A 21,338-nucleotide genomic window follows, 5' to 3' on the forward strand; every position below is an offset into this window, starting at 1 on the left:
ACTCGAAGAAAAAAAGAAAGTTATACATCAGTGAGGAGTGAGGTGAGAAAGTACCAATAAAATGTTCAATTTAGCAAATGAGCTTCCTAGAAACTAGAGGAATCAGGAAAAGGAAAATATGGGTTACACATTTCTTATTGTTTTAAAAAATGGAAAAAGTCAAGTTTATCTTCAAAGACAAAATTTTCTTAGTATTTATTACTTAACAAATATATGAGACCTATGGGTCCTCTCCTAAGCAACTTAATGAACTTGATGTAAAAGCCCTTGATTTAGATTTTGCAAAAGTTAACAAAGTAGTATGCAAATAATCATTTCTCTGCCTACTCTAAAGGCTTCTTCATCATTATACCCTAACTTCATAAAGATATTTCTTTTGGCAATTCAGGACATGTAATTAGGGTTCTTGGTTGAAGATCCAATTACAAAGTGAAGGCATTTAAGCAGTTTTGCTCCCACAACTGACTCCCCCCCCCGCCACCAATCTTAAAGATTCCATTTATTTATTTGACAGAGACACAGTGAGAGAGGGAACACAGTAGGTGGAGTGGGGGAGGGAGAAGCAGGCTTCCCTCAGAGCAGGAGCCCGATGTGGGGCTCGATCCCACGACCCTGGGACCATGACCTGAGCCAAAGACAGATGGTTAACGACCGAGCCACCCAGGCGCCCCCCTCACAACTGACTTTTTTAACCGTTGTGAAGAGAACTCACCTGAGCTGATTGTACTTGGTTGAACCTTGAACACCAACACAGACGCAATATGTCTATTTCCCACGAATATTAGAACATTAGCCCGCAAAACCTGGTAGCGTAGATAAAACAGTGAAATAAAATCCTGAAATAAAAATTTTACCTGAAATAAAAATCCTTAAGAAAAATAGTTATCGGGTCTCCTAGACTAGAGGACGCCAATCCCATCTGTACCCATATTTTCAGCTCGGAAATACAAGTTGCCTGGATGCGTTTCAGCCCTAGGTACCTGTAGGGAGCGCTCGGAAACTTGCAATCCTAAGAGCCTCCCCACGGAATCTGCTCCAGATGCAGGAGTCCGAAACAGAAAAGGGAAGTGAAGAACTGATCAAAACGACAGGTAGAGGTTTTACCGGGCAGGGGGTGTGTGTGTGTGTGTGTGTGTGTGTGTGTGTCCCCCCAGGCGCGCGTGCTGGGGTGGGGGAGGGGCCGTGCAGTCCCACTGGAAGCGCGTGAGGTCCCAGCACTGGGTCCCAGAAGGCTGGGACAAGGGCTGCACAGCCACGGGGCGCCCAGGACTTTCTGCCCCTCTCCTCCTCTTCTCTCCTCCCGTGGTCCGTGGCTCTCGGGCGTCAGACAGGTCCGCTTCGCTTCTCTCCCCACCGGCCCACTCTCCAGCCCCCAACTTTTCATGATCTCAGCGCCAGACACGCACACACAGAGCTGAAGTGTGGGAGACGCAACAGAAAGCATCCCGGGAAAGAGAACGGACAGGCCAGGCTCTGGTCGGCCTTTACCTCCGAGCTCACCCCCTAAACGGGACGGGTCCGGCCGCACACCACGGTCAGAACCGCCTGAGCTACTCCTGCGGGTGAGGAAGCAACCTGGGGGAGACACAGTGGGATCGCTCCACCCAAAGCGATCTCCTACCCACAGGGTTAACGTGGGGCTTCATTCAAAGACTTTCCTCCCGATCTTGGCACTGCAGAAACCAGGAGGCCAAAATTAAAAGTTCTAAGACTTAAATAATTTAAAAAAAAAAAAAAAAAAAAAAAAAAAGGCTTGGATGTTTAGTTGGAGGAAATGCGTTTATCAGGACGGGATAAAGTAAAGAAATGAAAACCCAAAAGCCCAAATCACATCTATATTATCTGTGTCATAAGATTCTTTGATGGGATCGGGTCTGGATCTGCGATGTCGTGAGAGGGTAGGATGGCATGATCGCTTTCTCATCAGAGCTGTCCTCACCAGAGGCAGGTGGGGGCCTTCCTTGGCCGCCGTGACATACACATCATGCACAGGCGCTGCCAGGGTCACTGGACAGTGTCCGTCGCTCCACAACCTGAGATGCTGAGCAGGTTCTTGGGTGGGAGTAAAGAAACCAGATTCTTCTTCCAAATCCCTTCTCCTTCCCCCAAGCAAAACAAACACAAGAGAAAAAAAAAAAAAACAAAAACAAAATCAGGGCGCCTGGGTGGCTCAGTGGGTTAAAGCCTCTGCCTTCAGCTCAGGTCATGATCACAGGGTCCTAGGATCGAGCCCCGCATTGGGCTCTCTGCTCAGCGGGGAGCCTGCTTCCCTTCCTCTCTCTGCCTGCCTCTCTGCCTACTTGTGAGCTCTGTCTCTCAAAGAAATAAATAAAATCTTAAAAAAACAAAAACAAAAACAAAAAACATTTAATGGGCTGGGATAGGCTTGACTGAGGTCAGATTGTAGAAAAGAAAAAATGAATAATAATAATCAGGGCCTGTGAAAACCCTAAAAAGATCCGCACAAGCAAGTTGGCCACTGCACCCGGCGCCCTGGGTAAAACACAGGTGTTGACCTGGAACCCCAGTCAGCCCTGGGACCCTACTCTTGCGCGTCAGTGTTAAGGCTGAGGTTCTGATGTGGTGGGTTTGGGTGGGCTCACCTACTACGTTTCTAAGTAAATTTCCAGATGAGGCCGACGCTACTGGTCCCTGGGCCATGTTTTGAGCATCAGGGCTTTAGCGAGCTTCCGTGGGAAACCTGAGAGAACCGGATTCACAGTACCAGAGATGCCCACCACCCTCCTCTCACGCATGACGTCACTCATTCACCACAATCCGTTTCCGGTTGTGCTAAGGGCCGGGACGTCAGCAGATGCGCTCCTTCTCTAGGAGCTCTGCGGTAGGCCATGGTAGACCGTGAGGCACGCCTGGAGGGAGGAGGGAGGGGCGGGCAGGCGGGAGAGCGAGCAGCAGGTGGCGAGGGACCAGCAAAGGACATGGGGACTCATCCCTCATCCCTGCAGGCAGTATCTGGGGAGGAAAATGATCACCAAAGACTAAAAACTGCTAGTGAAGCAGACAGGGCTTCAGACCGTTACAATGCGGGGCTGTCGCGACAAAGAGGTTGGTAAATACTAGATGTTAATACTATTATGTCAGTTAAATCTGCAGCAAAACAGATCATCAAACCGGGAGGCAGAGCTCAGGAAAAGTCTCTAAGAAACACAGAATGACAAGTAGAAACTCATTACATTAATACGAAGACGTCATCAATACTGTCCTTATATAAGGACCACCTTGTTTCATGCCAATGAACGTTAAAACAAGTCCCCTGGTTCCTTCTCGATCCATATGTCCCATCTTACTTTTTTTCTTTTTAAAAGATGTTATTTATTTATTTGACAGACAGAGATCACAAGCAGGCAGAGAGAGAGGAGAAAGCAGGCTTTCCGAGGAGCAGAGAGCCGGATGTGGGGCTCGATCCCAGGACCCTGGGATCATGACTGGGCTGAAGGCGGAGGCTTTAACCCACGGAGCCACCCAGGCGCCCCCCATCTTACTTTTTAATTAAGATCTTAATTCTGTCAGCTGAACATTCTTCCAGGAGGATGCTACACCGGAGCTGTATGAAATTTTACGGAACCGTAGGGGAATGGCACAAGTGAGGTATTTACTGCTCCTTGAAGAACTCAACAAAAAATTTTAGATTCACCGTGAAAACAGGTAACTCGAACCTGCAGCCCTGCTTAATCTGAAGAGCTAAACTTTTCTTGTGCGGCCATTTGTGTCTACGGATCTCGTCATCAAACACCGCTGAACTGCCGCGCGCTCACACAGGCCATGCGCGGGGGACCTGGCCCTTGTTCCCGGGGCAGAGGGCTGGGTAACTCACAGCTCCCATCTGCCGGATTCTGACTGCATTTCAGTGTGCAACCTCTGCGCGAGGGAACTGCAGGAGGTCACTTCTCTCACTGGTCATCAAAATAGGAGTGCTGTTCATGTCTGGGTTTAGGTACAAAGTTACCTCTGTAAGTCGCTGACTCCAAGGCGCTTTTACGATCTTCTAGAGGATGCAGGAGAGGATACAAAAATATAAGCCAAAGTAGAGCATAATAAATGCTATGAGCGAAGCAAATAACAAGGTTTTGTTTTTTGTTTTTGAGAGCACAGAGAATGAAGGCTCAGGATAGTTTTCTCCAAAGAGCTCTCTGAACTAGCTTCTAAAGAATGGACGGAATTTCATCTTGAAAAATGACCCAGAAGTCAGGAAGTGAGTCAGTGAGAAGGCGGAAGGCCCCGGACGCTAGATGACACAGGCCATCATCAGAGGAGAGCAAGAAACTGGGACCCAGTGGGCGTGGAAGGCAGTGGCAGCAAAAAGAGGGTGTATTTCGTGAGACCCCATGTCTCGTCTGGTCCCTGTTCTCTCTCCCATTCATCAAAGAACAACGCAGCCCCCAAACCCCAACAACGGGGCCTGCCTGTTTGTATTCTGGTCCCATTACCCTCTCACCGAGGCTGAGGACCTGCTGACCATCATTCTTCTCTCAACTCTTGTTCACGAGGAAGTACAACGGAACGCTTGCTCAGGATCCGCACGGAACCCTTGCTCAGGAACCCCACCAAGCAAATCCTCCACAGGCCCAGCCCAGCGTCCTTCCCCTGCTGACGCACCATGAAGGCTCTGGTCTGTCTGATTCTGCTGCTTCTCCATGCCACGCTAGCCCAGGCCTAGCACGCCTCAGTCCCACAGCTTGGGCATCCCCCATCTCCTGGAGCTGGAGCACAGATTTCTAACCACCATTTCCTCCAGTCACTTCCAATCCAACTGCGAGGATTCTCTACTTCTGCTAAGAACTCCTTAGTCTCACAGTCACCCATTTAAAAAACAAAACTAACCCCCCTGGGTTGTGTCCTCTTATAGCCTACATGCCAGTTATTTAACAGACGCTCCTGCTTCCCCTCTATCCCTTCACTCCCTGGATATGAGAATGTTGGACCCAAACTCTTCCTACACAGGCCTTGGACATCATGGTGACAACAGCCCTCACTGAACGCCATTTTGCCCCAAGCACCTTCATCATAATGTGCTCTGCGAGAGCGGGAAGACTCTCCATACATCAGAGTTAGACTCTTGGGTTGACTTTCAAAGACCCTCATCGTCCGACCGCAGACCGTCTGTTCCAGCCTTTCCACACTTTTCTCTCTCTACACATCCTCACCTTGGTCACCCGATCTGCAGCCACAGCTGGAGGTCTTGAAGCTGACAGGGCTACTCAGTCACCAAACTCCGCTCACCCATCACCGCTGTTCAGGAATCCCTCTCTGATTGATGGTTTTCATCCTCTTAGGGCTTAAACATATGACCCTGAGATCAAGACCTGAGCTGAGACCCTGAGTCGGATGCTTAACCCACTGAGCCACCCACACACCCCTCGTCCTCCTCATTTTATACATAATCTTACCATGTTGCTTCGTACATCTTTAAGATCATGTTCTGTTATTTCCCATTTGCTCGTCACATCTGTGCCACTGACCCGGAGTGAGGTAAGGTCATGATTTTCACTTTTTTGTTTTGTTTTACTATCACTCCAAGGATCTCACATGATATGGAACACGGCATGGGTATTTCCTAAGAGTTACTGGACAAATGAGTCAGAAGGTTTCTACACTGAGTGGCAAGAATTGATTTTCAACGGTTATGCCGAAGGTGCTAGAGAAAAAAAGCAGTTCTGTGCTGAGCGCACACTTACCAGAGAAGACGCTAGGTATCTTGGAAAGAAAGCTTTTGACGGTACGGATGGGAATTCCATTTTTTTCATCTTGCATGCGTGCTATGACGTCTTCCATCTAAGTAACAACAATAAAATAATTAAAGCCTTTTAAAAGTTGAACTTTTTCAGAGAAATCAGTTCTCATAACAACATTAATACCAGTCTTGCCCAACTAAGTGTAATGCCATATCCTTGCCTTTCTACGCTTTTTCACGTTGATATTTTTAGTTTGGTTAAAAGATGATGGAGAAAACAGTAAGAAAGGTGACCATTTCAAGGTCCAATAAGCTACTAAAAGGAATTCTGTGCTTTGAATATTACTTCTCTCCTGGTTTCACATTCCTCAGGTATAAAGGTTGAGATAAAAGAGTGTTTATTTTTGAAGCTGTCAGAAACCACTGTCACAGCGAAATTCTCACTTCATTAATGTTATCTCTGTGGAACTCAGTGCAAAAGAAAATGGAAGCCTGAAAAGCGTCCGTGTGGAGTTCCTCCTCCAGAGAGTTTCTGTAATTTGGTTCAATGTCAACTTCTTTAACCTGCCCATAAATGCAAGACCGATTGCCAGAAACTGCTGATTCTCCCGCCTGGGCATTTACAGAAGTGTAACACGAAACACACACACACACATACACACACACACACACACTCACGATAAAATGAATGTTAACACTCTTTCTGATCATTTCATGAATTCTGCTGTATCTGGTTATTTCCGGTTAGTAGACTCTCTTTTACTTTTGAAAACTTTTCACCATTGTAACAAACTATACTTTACAAAGCCTAATGTGGAATTCAGATCTGAATACCATTCATTCCGATCACAATCCCTGTGTGTTTCTATGCTGTGGCACGCGTATGTCCACAAACACACCGAAGTCGTATTATGGAGCTCGACATCCATTCACTCATTTACTCATTCCACAAACAGATCATTTACTCATTCTGGATCACTGACTCCAGACCAGACTTCCCAGTGGGCACGGTGGATATGAAAGTGAATATAATACAGTTGCTGTCCTCAAAAGAAGTCGCAGTCCATATTGAAAACCATGGTACAATTTGAGTAAGGTTTGTAGTTGACCCAATAATGTTGTACCAGTATCAATAACCTGTTTTTGGTAATTTTGCTAGGATTCTAGAAGATGTTTACGTTAGGGGAAGCTGTGTGAAGGGCATCTGGGAATTCTACAACTATTTTTGTATCTTTTCTGTAAGTTTAAAGTTATCCCCCCCAAAACGTTAACAAAATCACAGTCTAAACTTTGTATTGGTGAACTACCGAATTCCTATCAACATGGTTTCAGAATGTCTTTCAACGAAGACATCTTACTTTCCTGGATAAGTCCTTTCAGATGTATTAACATGAGAAATGGTTCACCAGAGATGTGGGGAGAATGGGTTCCTGAGTCAGGTCTGCGTGGGACTCTGCTCCTCAAGAAACTGCGTTCACCTGGTTTGAGCAAGGTGAGCGACCTAAGGCCACTTCCTCACCTTTAAATGGTGATACTAATATTACAGGCAACTCCTTCAGTGTGTGCAAGGTAGGGTTGGGGCTGGGTGGGGGGGTAAAGTATTTTAAGGTTAAGGTTAAATGATACAACATATTTATATATGTACATATTTATATATGTACATACTGTACATAGACGATAAACCTTGGACTTCAAATGTCTACAACCTGCTCCCCCCGCCCCATTGCTTAGGGATGTTTATTCCCCATTCCTCACGTTTTTGGGGTTTTGTTTTTATTTTATTTTTTTGTATTCTATTTTGTATTTGTATTTTGTATTTTATATTATTTTTGTATGTATGTATGTATGTATTTATTTATTTATTTTTAATGTAGAGGGAGGACCACCGTCTCACTCCCCTGCCTCTTCCTATGCCTCACACCTGCCATTCCAGGGAAATCGGGCCGACTTACCAGGTGAAAGGGCTGGGAATGAGAAACTGGTCATAGGCCCATCCCCCTTCAGTGGGGAAGCCCACATGCCCCTCTGCTGGTGGGAAAGGCCTGCCCTAGTGAGGGAGTCAGAGGGATCAGGATTGAGTTTGGGGATTAGAGTTTTATGTCTGTGCAAACATTCTTCAAAAATAGCTTGATCATCACAGCAATGCAGGTGATACTCTGACCCTTTCTGCCTTATGCTTTGATTGTGATTCTCAACTGGTTTGTAATTCAGAAAAAGGAAGGTTTTTGTTGTTGTTGTTTTTGTTGTTTGGGGTTTTTTTTGTTTGTTTTTTTGTTTGTTTGTTTTTGTTTTTATTGGCCCTCCAAGGAGCCCAGCAGTAGCTAGATCTTTTCATGCAATAAACACATCTTGTCTAAGTACGGAAACACAAAAATAGTCCTACTTTTCTGTTTGTTTTGTTACTGTTTGCCTTTCATTCACCTGACAGTGTCCAGGAATGAAGAAGAGGTACCTCACCTTGTCTAGTGCCAGCCTGCGGACTCTTGCATTATTCATTTAACAGTTTAAACCAGGTCAGATCAGACAGATGGGGAAACTCCTCTGATGCCCCTTAACACCTCTGTGCCTCAGGATGTGGCAACAATCGCCTGTGATACTGGAACTCAACTAAAGTTGCTAGGAGTAGAGAGAGGCGTTTTCTCTGTAATCACACCACCTCTCGGTTCAGTGGATCACTGGATCCAGAAGGAACGAGATCAGGAATCTGGGAACTGAGAGTGAGCTCTGTGCTTGTACTTGAAAAGTTTTAATCTTTCTGAGCCATAATTTCCATAACAGAAAAAAAGTTAAGCTCCACATAAAAAGAGGATTTGTGTTCTAAACTGAAAGTGTGGTCACTGAAATGCAGTCAGGTGTTTTTATCTCTGTTCAGATATGACTTATCATCATGAACTTTACCATGGCCTAGAATCAGCTAAAAACAAAACAATGAAAGAAAACACAAAAGGGAAGACAAAGACAAGAATGATCTGGTTTCCAGAAGCTGAAATCAGTCCAAAAGGCCACATATAAAAACACACCCTTGGGGCACCTCCTGGGACAGTTAAGTGTCCAACTCTTGGTTTTGGCTCAGGTCGCGATCTCATTGTGATGGGGATGAGCCCCGAGCTGGGCTCCAGGCTCAGTGAGGAGTCTGCCCGGGGCTCTTTTTCCCTCTCCTTCTGCCCCTCTTGCTTATTCTCTCTCTCTCTCTCTCTCTCTCTCTCTCTCTCTCTCTCAGATAAATAAATCTCTAAAACATCTACCTACTACCTACATACCAACACATCCATCTTAGTTAATGCAGTTTCCTTCCACACCCAGCTGGAGTCTATTTCTGTTTATATTAAGCGTGGCCTGAACACACTAGATCTATCTGCTTTCCCACTACTGGCAAGAGCAAATCGGGTGAGAAAGAGAACGTTAAAAGCAGACAAATGGATAGAGCAAGCTGGGCAGCAAGAGGGAATATGACGTTCTGCAGAGTAACAGTACTAAGTACCAAAATTCTTTGGGACAATTTAAATGTAAGGCCAAAGGACTCAGATGCCGCAAACGTCCCCGTGAAGATACTGACACACCCCACATCTACTGACTAATCCCTCTGTTACCTGTCATCTTTATCCGTGTGCCACTGAATTGCAAACGGTTAGGCTGTTTCCACTCTCTTAGCCCATTTCTAGGTGACGAAAATTTCAGCTTGGGAGGGCAGAACACTGAGCTCTGGCTGGGCATCGCTGGGCACGGAGGCTCTCTCTGAGTCTTACTTTCTTCCCTTTCCAATAAGAAGTTAGATTGGTAAGATTTCTTCTAGCTACAAAATTACATAAGTCTGGAAATAATCATCACTGTTTAGAACTGGTTAGGTCTCCTCACTGAAGTCAAAGAGCCAGTTCCCCATCAGAGACAAAGAGATGAGCCCGTTAAATTGACCAGGACCTTTTAGAGACGGCTGTCCACTGTCGGCACCTTTTAATAGCAATGCAGATAGCAACGTGATTAAGAACACTCTGAGGCCAGTCAGACGTAACTCTGAATCCTGGCTGTGCTACCTGCAAACTGTACAAACATGAAAGATACTTTAAAACTCTGAGACTCGGTTTTCTCATCTGTAAAATGGAGATGATAGCAGTAAATACCTTATCAGGGCTGAGGACTGATGAAACAATGTTAATGAAATGTTTACCCATAGTGCTACCATTATCATCACCATCATCTTTGTCCTCATCAACATAAGTTTCTTCCCTCATCACAGCACTAGGAAGCCCCAAGTCCTTTTCCTTTCGTTGACAATCCAGCTGGCAAAGACAGCTGTGGTTAAATGCCAAATATTTATTAGAAGCAACCAACTGTCAATCACGAAGTAGACAAGAGATACCCATGGACAAGCTCTCTCTCAGATTTCTTATAGAAGACTGGGTTTGTGTTGTCCCCCAAAAGATCCTTATTTGATTAGAAGAAATGTCAGGAAAAATATTTTCACATATAAACAAGGACTGTGTAAACTATGGAAAGATAATATTTAGAGGAAAGGGAGAAATGAGATTGCACTCACTTTTGACAAAGTGAAAATATCTCTGCTGTCAGAGCTTCTTGATGAATTTGCCTCTTGAAGTTTAAAGGGTCGAAAAATTGAACTGAGATTGAGGCCTCTGCAAAAGTCATCTTTTTCCCTGTGCAAACTGATCCTCTATGTGTGTTAAAGGGTAAAATTATTGTCTCTTGCAAAGTAGTTTTGAGATTATCAAAACCTGTTCAAAAACTTGAAGATTACAAAATCTTCACATTTAATTATTATCTTATAACTGCCTTTCTCCCTTAGACGTGAACTTCTTGAAAAAAGAAATCTCATCTTACTCATTTTTGTTTTGCTAATGTATAAAAGGCCTGGCCCATAGGGAAGGTTCAAAAAAAGGGGGGAGGTTGCATTGAATTTTTGTTTATAACACATGTTAATTTTTCCGAGACACAATGCAAAAAGTGCATGTTAAATTGTTTGAGATGCTTGAGATGTTGAAAATGGTTGGTTTTTGTTTGTGTGTGTGTTTTGTTGTTTACCTTTTATCTAACATGTGTTGGGGAAAATAGGCTGGGTCAGAAATACTGGGACAGAAGAGCTTAGTGGACAATAAACTAAAACATTATCATTTTTGTTTCATTTCATTCAGGGATTCTTCAGCTGGTTTATGAGAGGAATTTCTTCCTTCAAAACAGGAGGGAAAATCAGAGGCTGTTTGTGAGGCTGTCTTCCTGCTCGTGGTTGTGAGATTCAAGTTCAGTGTCGTGCATGAGCTCCTGAGATAAAAGGTGCCGTTGAACTCCAGCACACGGCTCTTTTTCCGGGAATTCATAATTAGCCTTTCCTTTGGAAGAGTTTAGATGTCATTTCAATGTTTGTGATATATTTCAAATACTGCTCAGGTTAAACAGCGCCCGCCCTCACACTCGGCGGAATGAAAGAGAAAGCGAATTATGCAGGTACATCTTGGAAGAGCATTACTAATTCAAAAGGGGCCTGCCAGACAGGGGACACCCACATACTGACGAAAACAAAAATCTCTGCCTTGAAACCGTACCAGTTTCATAACATTCTAAACGATGGCAGTTTAATTAAATTTACTTGTGGTTATGTTTGCCAGAACATGATCGTAATATCAGGACGACCGATTTCATTAAGCCAGCAGCTTTACGCAGAGACACCCTGACTGTAGGCGAAGGAGAAATGAATTAATCAAAAATCTCAAAGGAAGTTTTCCAACTTCTTCTACTCCAACATTAAGCACGGGCATTTGGAAATATAAATGAGAGCCTGAATAGGCATATTGAATGTTTTTTTTCCTACGTGCACACACTTTGGAATTACCGTGTGCTGTCATCATTTCGTGTGCCGGCAAAAGGAGGAGTCGAGTGGTTTTCAGATACCTTAGAAAATCAGGCGGTGGCAGCTATTACATAATTTAAACCTGCCTATTAATTATTTTTCCTTCAAGAAGCCTTGCTAAAGAAGAATACAATTTGCATTTCCGAAGTCAGCGGTGACAGAGAGAAAGCAGAATCAGCTTCTAACGAAGGTTCAATAAGAATCATGAGGTTAAAATTTGCAACCCAACTGTTTTCTGCTACAATAATTCAATTAAAGCTGCTTCTAATTGGGACGATTTTCCCTCATGTTACAGTTGATGGTTGTCAGTATCTCAAATCAGAATTAATTACTTTTTTCCTTTGAAAAAGCAACCATTTTCATCAATAATGATGACTTAAAAAATACACACATAAAATCCAGGTACATGTAAATCTGTCCTAGTTCATCTTGAATGCAGATTTATTTTTTCAAAAGCAGTAACTAACGGGAAAAGGTAGAGATTTTATGCTTTTGTGATTTTACAGAAATAAAGATTTCTTTCTTTCTTTCTTTCTTTTGTTGTTGTTGTTGTTTTGTTACTGTTGAAAGAGACCTCCTACATAACAACAGAGAGCCAAAGACAAAAAGTGATTCAGGGAAGAACCATGGGGCAGAGTCCCCACAGTCTTCTGAAACAGGGAGAGAGAGAAGACCTCCAGCAGGCTCCACACCCAGTAAGAGTCTGGCGACACCACCGGGCTTCATCTCACAACCCTAAGATCACAATCTCAGCAGAAATCAAGAACTGGACGCTTAGCAGACTGAGCCATCCAGGTGTCCCGAGAAAGGCTTTTTCTAGTTTATGCATGTTATTTTCCTTTGTTTTTAAATAAAGCAATGCTCTCATCAATGTCAAGGAATATAACCACTCTTCTAAATTAATCCATTAAATATAAACTATGCTTGTTAGATTTGTTAGGATTATTTGGGTTACAAGTGATCGCGTTCTGACTTAAATCAATGAGTTGTAAGCCTTGTGGAATCCTTTGTCTAACTCGAAGATCAGAATGTGAGTGGGTCTCAGGCAGAGCTGACCTGGAGAACGCTCTCTCTGCCTCCCATCCTGTCCCCTCTTGTGTCTGCCTCACGTCTCTCCACCGACCAGAAGCTTCCCCTAGTTCTCCAATGCACAGAGCAGGAAGCATGGTACCCTTCGCTTTTGAGTTTTCTAGTTTACAGTCCGGAATCCCAGGGAGAAATTACTTCTCTCTCTCATTCCCATACCTGAATTTGGGGCCCAAATTATCCTCTGTAATGTTAGGGGGTTGGCAGATAAAACAATGGCATTCACCAGTTTTACTCAATAGGAAAAACCTATTGAAACTCACAGGAATCGAGCTGTAGAGTAGGAAAAAATATATAAGAGAAGACTAGGGGGGAGAGAGAGAAGCCGACCTCCTGCAAACAGAGAGAGCCAAAGACAAAAAGTGATGCGGGGAAGAACCATGGGGCAGACAAGCAAATCCACGAAAGTAGTTTTTACAGCCATACAAGGGAAAGGAGATGCTTGGTCAATTTACATATAATATTTGGCCATGGTATTATTTGCCCATGAGGTCAAAAAAGGCAAGAATATTAAATATCTATGACAGAGTAACTTAAGTTTTCAGAATTTTTTGGTTCCTCTGAGGTGTCAATTAAATTCCAAAAGAGTCTTAATGACTACTTGCTCCTGCAGCCGGAGCTCAAAGAGGCGCGCTTCCAGAGCCTGGGAAAGGCTTCCTGAGAGAGGCAAGACTGGGCTGAGCCTAGAGGTAGCCAGGATTAAGCGATGGCAAGAGAAGAAGCGCGCAGAACATTCTCGAATCCTGGGTCAGTTGCTTCACCCTGGCTTTAAGATGAAGACGAGCGGGACTCTTGCTGACAGTGATGACCTTTCCAGAACCCCTCCTCCTCCGCCGCCCGCATCCAGCTGTGTCCACCTCTCTGACATGAGTCCCAAATACATCTCCACGGTTGTCGGGTAGCCTGCTTGGCATTCTCTCTGTAATGGACTCCCGTCTGTACCCAGCCTTAGTCGGCTCCCCTGACAGATGAACTCAGGAATGAGTTGTTTAGGTCGTCCTGTCTCAAAAATTTTGACTGACCTGACAACCCCACGAACCCTCAGGAAGTTAAGTGACCCCTCAAGTTTCTCCACGGGAAGGCCCCAAACCACCATTCCAGCCTTGTAACTCCCCATGGTCCTCCCAACACCTTACGCCCCCCCCCATGCCCGGCTATGGCTCACTCCCTCACCTCCTCCCTTCGAGTTCTACCTTCCTTTTCCTACCTTGTCTGGGGAGATCCGGTCAGGCTTCTAGGATAATCTCAGCATTGGCTTTCCAACCACAATCATTCCTAATCCCTTCCTCTGCCTCTCTCCTACCAACTGAATATAATCCTCGCTCCTCTGGAACTCAGAACTTTATTGGGATTCTTTTTCAGTATTTCCCCCCACTTTACTTTGTGTGACTTTTGCATAAGCTAATTCTGTACCTATTTATCATTCCTTTTAAAGTATAAATATTTTTTAAATTTTATTTTATTTTTTCAGTGTTCCAAGAGTCATTGTTTATGTACCACACCCAGGGCTCCGTGCAATATGTGCTAGAGCATAAATTTTTTGATGATGAGCCCCCACCTTGGCTATCTTGCTATCTGGGGCAGACACCATAAGGAATTGGTGGCAGAGGTCTTCTTATTTTTCACGGTATATATTTATGCACTATTTGTATGCTTGTGTGTGTTTTAACCATGAGCACGTATTACTTTTGTCACTATATTTTTCATTAGAAATTTGGGTTATTTGAGAATGCTCACTTTAATGGGATTAAAATCTTATACTGTAAGCTCTTCATTCAAACATCTCCTGTCACACATTTTGGGTCAAATGTCCCCAGTTGCCTATTGTCACATACTATATTGTAAACATTCTGTGCAGTGACTGGCAGGCTTCAGTAATTCAACTGGTCTACCCAGAAATTACCTTTTTTTTTTCTTTCCTGTCTTTTAAATTCAGAGCTAATGGACTAAACTGTTTATATTCATTTTAAATTAGTCACACCTCATTATCACCCTAGTAGACAGAATCAATAGTCTAATCATTGGCCCTTACTCAGGGCACAGGAAAAATCCTGGTAAGTGTAAAGTCTTTCTTGATAACTTTCTCCATGATGCAGATACCTGATTCTGGATGAGCTCTTTTCCTATTTTAGCTTCTGGAATTAACTTGAAATTCCTCAACCTCTAGGGTTTGGCAGACTAGTCATTCTCTTAAAATAACTCAATGGTGAATACTTAGGAAGCAAATCATGTGAAGACAGCCATTGGTTTGGGTGAGAAGAAAAAGGCAGAGAACTCAGAACATGCCCTCGATTTACTAATCCTCTGATATTTAGCAGGAAGGACCAACAAGAGATGCCACAGGGCTCTTGAAGGAGCTTGCCATTTTAACACAGTCCCACTAACGGAAAGGGCCTCACAATACTGTCAAAGAGCACAACAGCTCAACAACGCCTTTGGAATGTAAGAATTCCTCTACTCAAGTGTTTCAGTTCTTTCATTAAATCTTGGCTTCTTGGGGCGCCTGAGTGGCTCAGTGGGTTAAAGCCTCTGCCTTCGGCTCAGGTTGTGGTCCCAGGGTCCTGGGATCGACCCCATGTCGGGCTCTCTGCTCTGCAGGGAGCCTGCTTCCTCCTCTCTCTCTGCCTGCCTCTCTGCCTACTTGTGATTTCTCTCTCTCTGTCAAATAAATAAAAATCTTAAAAAAAAAAAATCTTGGCTTCTCTCTATAGGCATGTATGTCGTCAGTGTTCATAAATTCATCCAAATCTTTCTGAAGCCATTTAAGTTCTGTGGCTCCTTGGGTAAGAAATTCTGTAACCAAATAACCTGCTACTTGAAGTCATAGCTCCTATTACTTAATATTTGCCTCACCCAAGTTAAAAGACATGACTTTGGGGAACCTGGGTGTCTCAGTGGGTTGAGCATCTGACACGTGGTACCAGCATAGGTCTTGATCCCAGGGGGGTGAATTTGGGCCCCATGTTGGGCTCCACATGCCTTGCATGGAGCCTACTTAACAAAATAAATAAGCAAAATAAAAGTTATGCCCTCATTATAAAATGAGGATTCTGTGACTAAGACCTGGTTTACCATATTCATAATGCATAAATCAATGAATTCTCACCCTGTCTCATCCCCTTTCTGTGATAAGGAGGCCCGTCCTCTCGCATAGCTCTGCACAGAGCTCCTCCCTTGGCATTGCCAGCCCTACTGATAATGAGAAAAAAAAGCCTGGTCTATTGTTGACCCCTGGGCACCACAGACCCATTTCCAGGAGCCTACGAAATCAACTCTCCCTTCCTCCAATACTTCACACTTGGCAGAACAGAAATACACGCTGACTCCCTTCTTCCTCCTTCACGGACAACCACAGGTGAAGAACTTGTGTATCGCAGCCATCCACAGAAAGGCACTGGGATCAGAGACTTCGCCAGCGGCAGAAAGAACCCTCATCATGGTGTTTTGTGATTCAGAAGACGCCACATCGGCTGAAGGCCTAGTCCATGCCCGTGACTCTTGAAACACATCACAAAATTGCAGATTTCATGTTAAAACAAATGATGCTCCTATCATCATCGATTTCGCCCTTCATCCTTTCTCTCTGCTAAGGCCTCTTCACCTCTCCTCAGACATCCCTCAGGAGAAAGCCACTCTGCCCTGTGTCCTAGGTACCTATGTTTTCAGGGATCATTAATGTTAAAATCTATTATGGCATAAGAACATTCATACCTACTGCTCAAAGAGGTGAGTGATACATTTTTGAGTTCTTAGATAAAAATGTTATGTCAAAATCATCAGTCATTGAAGTCTTCACTTGATTACAGAAAATCTGAATGGCTTCAAAAAGATTTCGATGAATATAAATTCATAAGAATTCATAAGAGTAACAGAGACAGGAAGGGCTATGAAGGGAAGATGGAATTTAAGTCAGGAGACATTAGACTCATTTTAGCAGTTATTTTAAAACATCAATTATTTAGCTTATAATTCAGTTTCAACTTGGGAGTCATCTACAAACCATAAAATGTACTGAAGTCCACCCTTCCATGAATTCAATTAGCATCTAATATTTGTGAACAGAAAAAGTCACTGATTGGACATATTGAAGTTGAAATAGCAAGAAAGACGATAAAACCTGACTTTACTCCCTTCCTTCCTCCTCTTAGCCTCTTTCAGGAGCTCTCCTATCGTAACACGTCATACGCATAACAGTAGGTTTGGTTTGGGGATAAGGCGGATAACAGTGTAGAATAAAAGTAAACATAGGAATAGGGATACTGTGTTTCATCATTCCCAGAAAGAGAGGACCACATAGTCATTATTCGTACTCAAATCTATAGAGATTTTCAAAGAAGGACCTGAAAGTTCTTCTTTCAAGGTCTCTCGTCATTACACAATTTACCTAAGGACACTTGGCATTATGCGGAACAAACCTGGGAACACTGGGATAGACAGAGAAGGCAAGAAGTCTGTATGATTAGATTTTTGTGTTTGTTTTTTTTTTTAACTTACTTACTCATTTGTCAGAGAGAGAGAGGGAGAGAGGGCAAGCGTGTGCGCACGAGTTGGGGGAGCAGCAACCAGAAGGAGAAGCAGGCTCCCCCCTGAGCAGGAAGCCTGATGCTGGACTCGATCCAAGGACCCTGGGATCATGACCTGAGCCAGAGGTAGCCGCTTAACCCACTGAGCCACCCAGGCATCCCTGTATAATAAGTTTGAACAGGTAAAACTCTAGAGCCCACCAAATGTCTAGGGACTGTAGAGGGTGCTGTGCAGTCCAGTCCAAATGTGAAACAATGAAATGAGGCAAAGTTAAAGATTCAGCTGGGAAACATACTAGTTCAATCATCATGGGAAAGCTTCCCATCTTAAGCCTCTGTAGGCTTTATCCATTAAATGGAGACAATTCTGCTCATCTCTCATGTTCAGTGAGGATCAAATGATATAGATGTATATGATACATAGTTTCAAAAACTATCAAGTATGATTAGTGAAAAGTACTTACAATAACAAAGAGCTTGATCTCTGATCCATCGTAAACTCACTTTTTTTTTTTTTTTTTTTTTTTGGTCCTTTCTGTCCCTTTAGGCTGCTTAGAGCTAGGAATGTGTGGGAAGTTCTCAGGGTCTGCTCACCACCAGGGAGACTTTGGATACAGAAGAAAATCAAGAGGTTCAAGACCTCTTGAACTTTCCATCAAGAAAGGAAGATGTAGTGAGTGAGGGAATATAAGAGACACATGATCTCACAGCATTGATCATGATGGGAAAACATGGCAAACTTTCCCAGTTAGAGAGACCAGGCATCTGTGTTCACCCTGGAATGCACTGTTTTCCAACCTGGAACCCCCAGGCAGCTCTTTGCCCACATGCCTGTTGGAAAACCTAGAATCTGAACGGTATCATCAGGGCCCAGGAGACAGGGGTGCGGGGTCCTTTCTAAGGATGAGGGCAAGATGCCCATCCAGTGGTTTCAATGATGTGCAGGTTCAGCTGGGTTAGATGCTGCTTTTGTAAAAATGCAGACGAAACCAAATGACGTCATGCCCTATGCAGCCTCCTTTCTCGACAGGGTTCTGTAAGAGAATGAAGCCCTTTAGAAAAAGAGTGTTATTTTCTCAATTCTCTCAAGGTTGGCAGAGGACGAGCAGCATTCCAGATGCATAGGAGAGAGGTTAATTTATCGCATACAATGGCTCCCTCCGGCAATGAGGGCGGAATATTCTTAGAAAATCCAGGTCGGGAGCGCTGCTCTGGGCAAGACCCGTCAGTGCCTGGAGTCCACAAGCAACAGCCACAAACTAGTTCTAAATTCCACTGAGAAGAAGCACAAGGGCTTTGACTTAAGTGTAGACAGAAGAGCTAAAAGCAGATACTCTCAGGGATGGGGTACAATGATATACAACTTAAGTAACCTACTTTATGGCAAGTTCTTTTGTAACATAGAGCCTCAGAGATGTCTCTAAGACAATTTTGGTGTAGGTTGGCCAGGAGTGATCAAAAGGATGGCCCACAGTCACCTCCACCACATACCAGTTCCCCGTTATCAGAAAGTAGCACGCCCACGAAACCTCTTGTAAGCCAAAGCGGCTTCAAGGGAAGAAACCACTACCATTAGTTTATTAGGAAAACCTTCTGGACATTTTCAGACCCCCCAGAGTAAGCTCTCCTAGGCTTTCCTGAAATCTTAGGTCGCATCTTGCCAAAAGATCCATAAAATAGATGGAGGGAAAACACAGATGGTCACACGTACAATTTGAAGTTCTGGTGGCCTGATGTGCAGACACCGCGTGCAGTTCCCGGGGAAGGCACTAGGCGGTGCCACTCTCGCTGCCTCTGCAAGGGCTTGCGGCAAAACCACCCCACTTTTTGCCCTTTCTCGTAAAAGCAAAACTCATCTTCGCATTTATTTTGGTTAGTAAAAACAGGTACTAATGTAGGTCTTTCATAAAAGCGAAGTGGCATAACATTTCTAAAATTGGCAACACCTGCATACGATTAGTGCTTGGGGTCCGTCCAATCTGCTTAGTCTAAGAATTAATACCTTGCCTGTGACTCTCATTCAAAAACATTTTTTTCTAAAAAAAAAAAGGATTAGAAACTAAATGTAAGGCAAAATCACTTTAGGAGGACAAAAGCATAATCACGCTAGTGACTATGATGACTACTTCAGATGCACACACTAAAAATAAATGTATGTATGTGGGTTTGGCTACTTGCCTTATGTTTCATGTTTTCAAGGTTTTAAATCGGTTTTTGCTGCTGACGAGCTTGACCTTTTCCTCTGCCTGACATTCCTCGGTTTGCTTATTTCATAGATTGATTTTTAAAGTTCAGTTTCCTAGAATTCTTTTGAGATCGATGAATAAATTATAGAAAGGCAAAAGGGAAAGAACTTCCCCCTTTAACTGTACCTTTGCTCGTGCTGCCAAACTCAAGGCTCTATAAAGTTAAAATGGACTTTTATTTTTCAGATGCATTTAACAGGCATATTGATCTTCCCAACCCACTGAACAGTTGGTTCTTAAAAGGGGAAAACTCAGTGGGACTTTTCTGGTTCATCCTATGCATGGGCAAGGCTGGAGGTGGAGAGTTGGCAAAGTCGCCTCCTGGCTGGTCCATCTGTGAAAGAAAGTTCTCTGTACAGGGCTTACTGCCACTGTCCATTCATTCCCCCATACTCTCAAGAGAGCAATTAGGATGCATGGTAGATTCATTTATACAAAGTCCCTAAGCAACCAGGTCTGAGCATAGACATGCAAATAGAGACCTTCCAGTCCAGTAACTTTCTTTTATATCCCCTATGATTTTGTTTTCACCATACCAAGGAAATCGGAACTCCTGGTTGCCTTCTTCCTGACAACAGTTCTCAACAATTTCATGAAAAAGTGGGGGGGGGCAAGAAGCGGGGGTGAGTTTGCCTTACTTATCGCTAGATAGCCTGTGTCTATTATCTTACAGTGAAAACACAGATTTCACAAGGTCACGGCCGACTCAGCAACTATGGTTGGCTTGCTGATGTCCCACGGCCCTAGCCAAAAATCTTAATCTGAAATCCTAATTGTATCTGACTGCTGGCAGGAGCACATACACCACTCCAAAAATAGTTCAAATCGTTATATTTATATGTATCTAACATAATCATGGGATGTAATCATTTTTAAAAGATTTATTTCTTTATATGAAAGACAGAGAGAGAGAGAGAGCCATGAGCAGGAGGGGCAGAGGGAGAGAGAGAATCTCAAGCAGTCTCCTCGCTGAGCCCAAAGCCTGATGCAGGGCTTGATCTCAGGACCGTGAGTCATGACCTGAGCTGAAATCAGGAGTCGAATGTTTAACTGACTGAGCTGCCCAGGTGTCCTGGAACGTAATCATTTTTCATACTGGTTTGCAGAAACAGTCCTTAAATAAACATTATTTCCCTTCCAGATTCTATAAGGCGTGTCAGGTTTAGGTTAGGTCTCAGGGGTTTAACTTGCCCTGAAATATATGCAATTAATATGCTAAAAGCAACATTATAACAGTGTCCCACAGGCAAAATGGTCTATTTTCTATAATCTGTAAAGTGCTTCCTTGCATGTTAAACCCATGTATAACACCATGTACTACTAATAACAAAGTCATATTCCTAGCAAAATGGAATAGGATTGATTGAATGTGTATACAAAATTTATAAGGTAATTATTCCTTTTTTTCATTCGTATCTACTAACTTATTCAGTTCTAAATGCATTCCATTTCTTCCAAGGAATGTGGCTGAATGGCAGATAGAAATTACGGAGGAAACGATAAATGTTAGAATCTATGCCAAAAGCATCAGTTCACCTAAAAGACTGGGAACGATCTCCATGTCCTTTATGCACATCTAAACCCTTGCCAGGATGCACCTTTCATTACATAGCACTTTTCTCCTTTTAGCCAACATTCCTCATTACAACGCATGGTATCACATGCTGTATAATGCACAGGTTGCCAAGGCAACAACAGAACTATATGCCAAGCAGGGAAAATAGAAATTAACCTTGGACAATTACCTAGCATTACAAAGAAGGAAGGTGAAAGATGGCGTAGTGTGATTATGCAACATGGTTGTATGACCAGAAGAAAGAGTCCTGGTGAAGGAAGTCACAGGCGAGGGGCCATGAAGGGGACAGCTGTGATAAACCGGGAATTACAGCTACACATGGAGAACAAGATCTTCCTCCACATTGCATGCATAC

The 21,338-nt window shown here is 43.6% G+C and overlaps 1 protein-coding gene across 5 annotated transcripts in view; it reads right to left on the minus strand.

Annotated features, from left to right (window-relative positions):
• Positions 1–21,338, minus strand: part of RGS7 (regulator of G protein signaling 7) — a 501,886-nt gene that overhangs the window by 272,139 nt on the left and 208,409 nt on the right. For all 5 annotated transcript variants that reach the window (XM_059145951.1, XM_059145947.1, XM_059145950.1 and 2 more), the window contains exon 3: positions 5,697–5,793. In XM_059145951.1, the coding sequence (XP_059001934.1) occupies positions 5,697–5,793 (97 nt within the window). The remainder of the gene's footprint in view (positions 1–5,696; positions 5,794–21,338) is intronic.

This window comes from Mustela lutreola, chromosome 14, assembly GCF_030435805.1.
Source record: "Mustela lutreola isolate mMusLut2 chromosome 14, mMusLut2.pri, whole genome shotgun sequence".
In the NCBI taxonomy this organism is placed as follows: Eukaryota; Metazoa; Chordata; class Mammalia; order Carnivora; family Mustelidae; genus Mustela; species Mustela lutreola.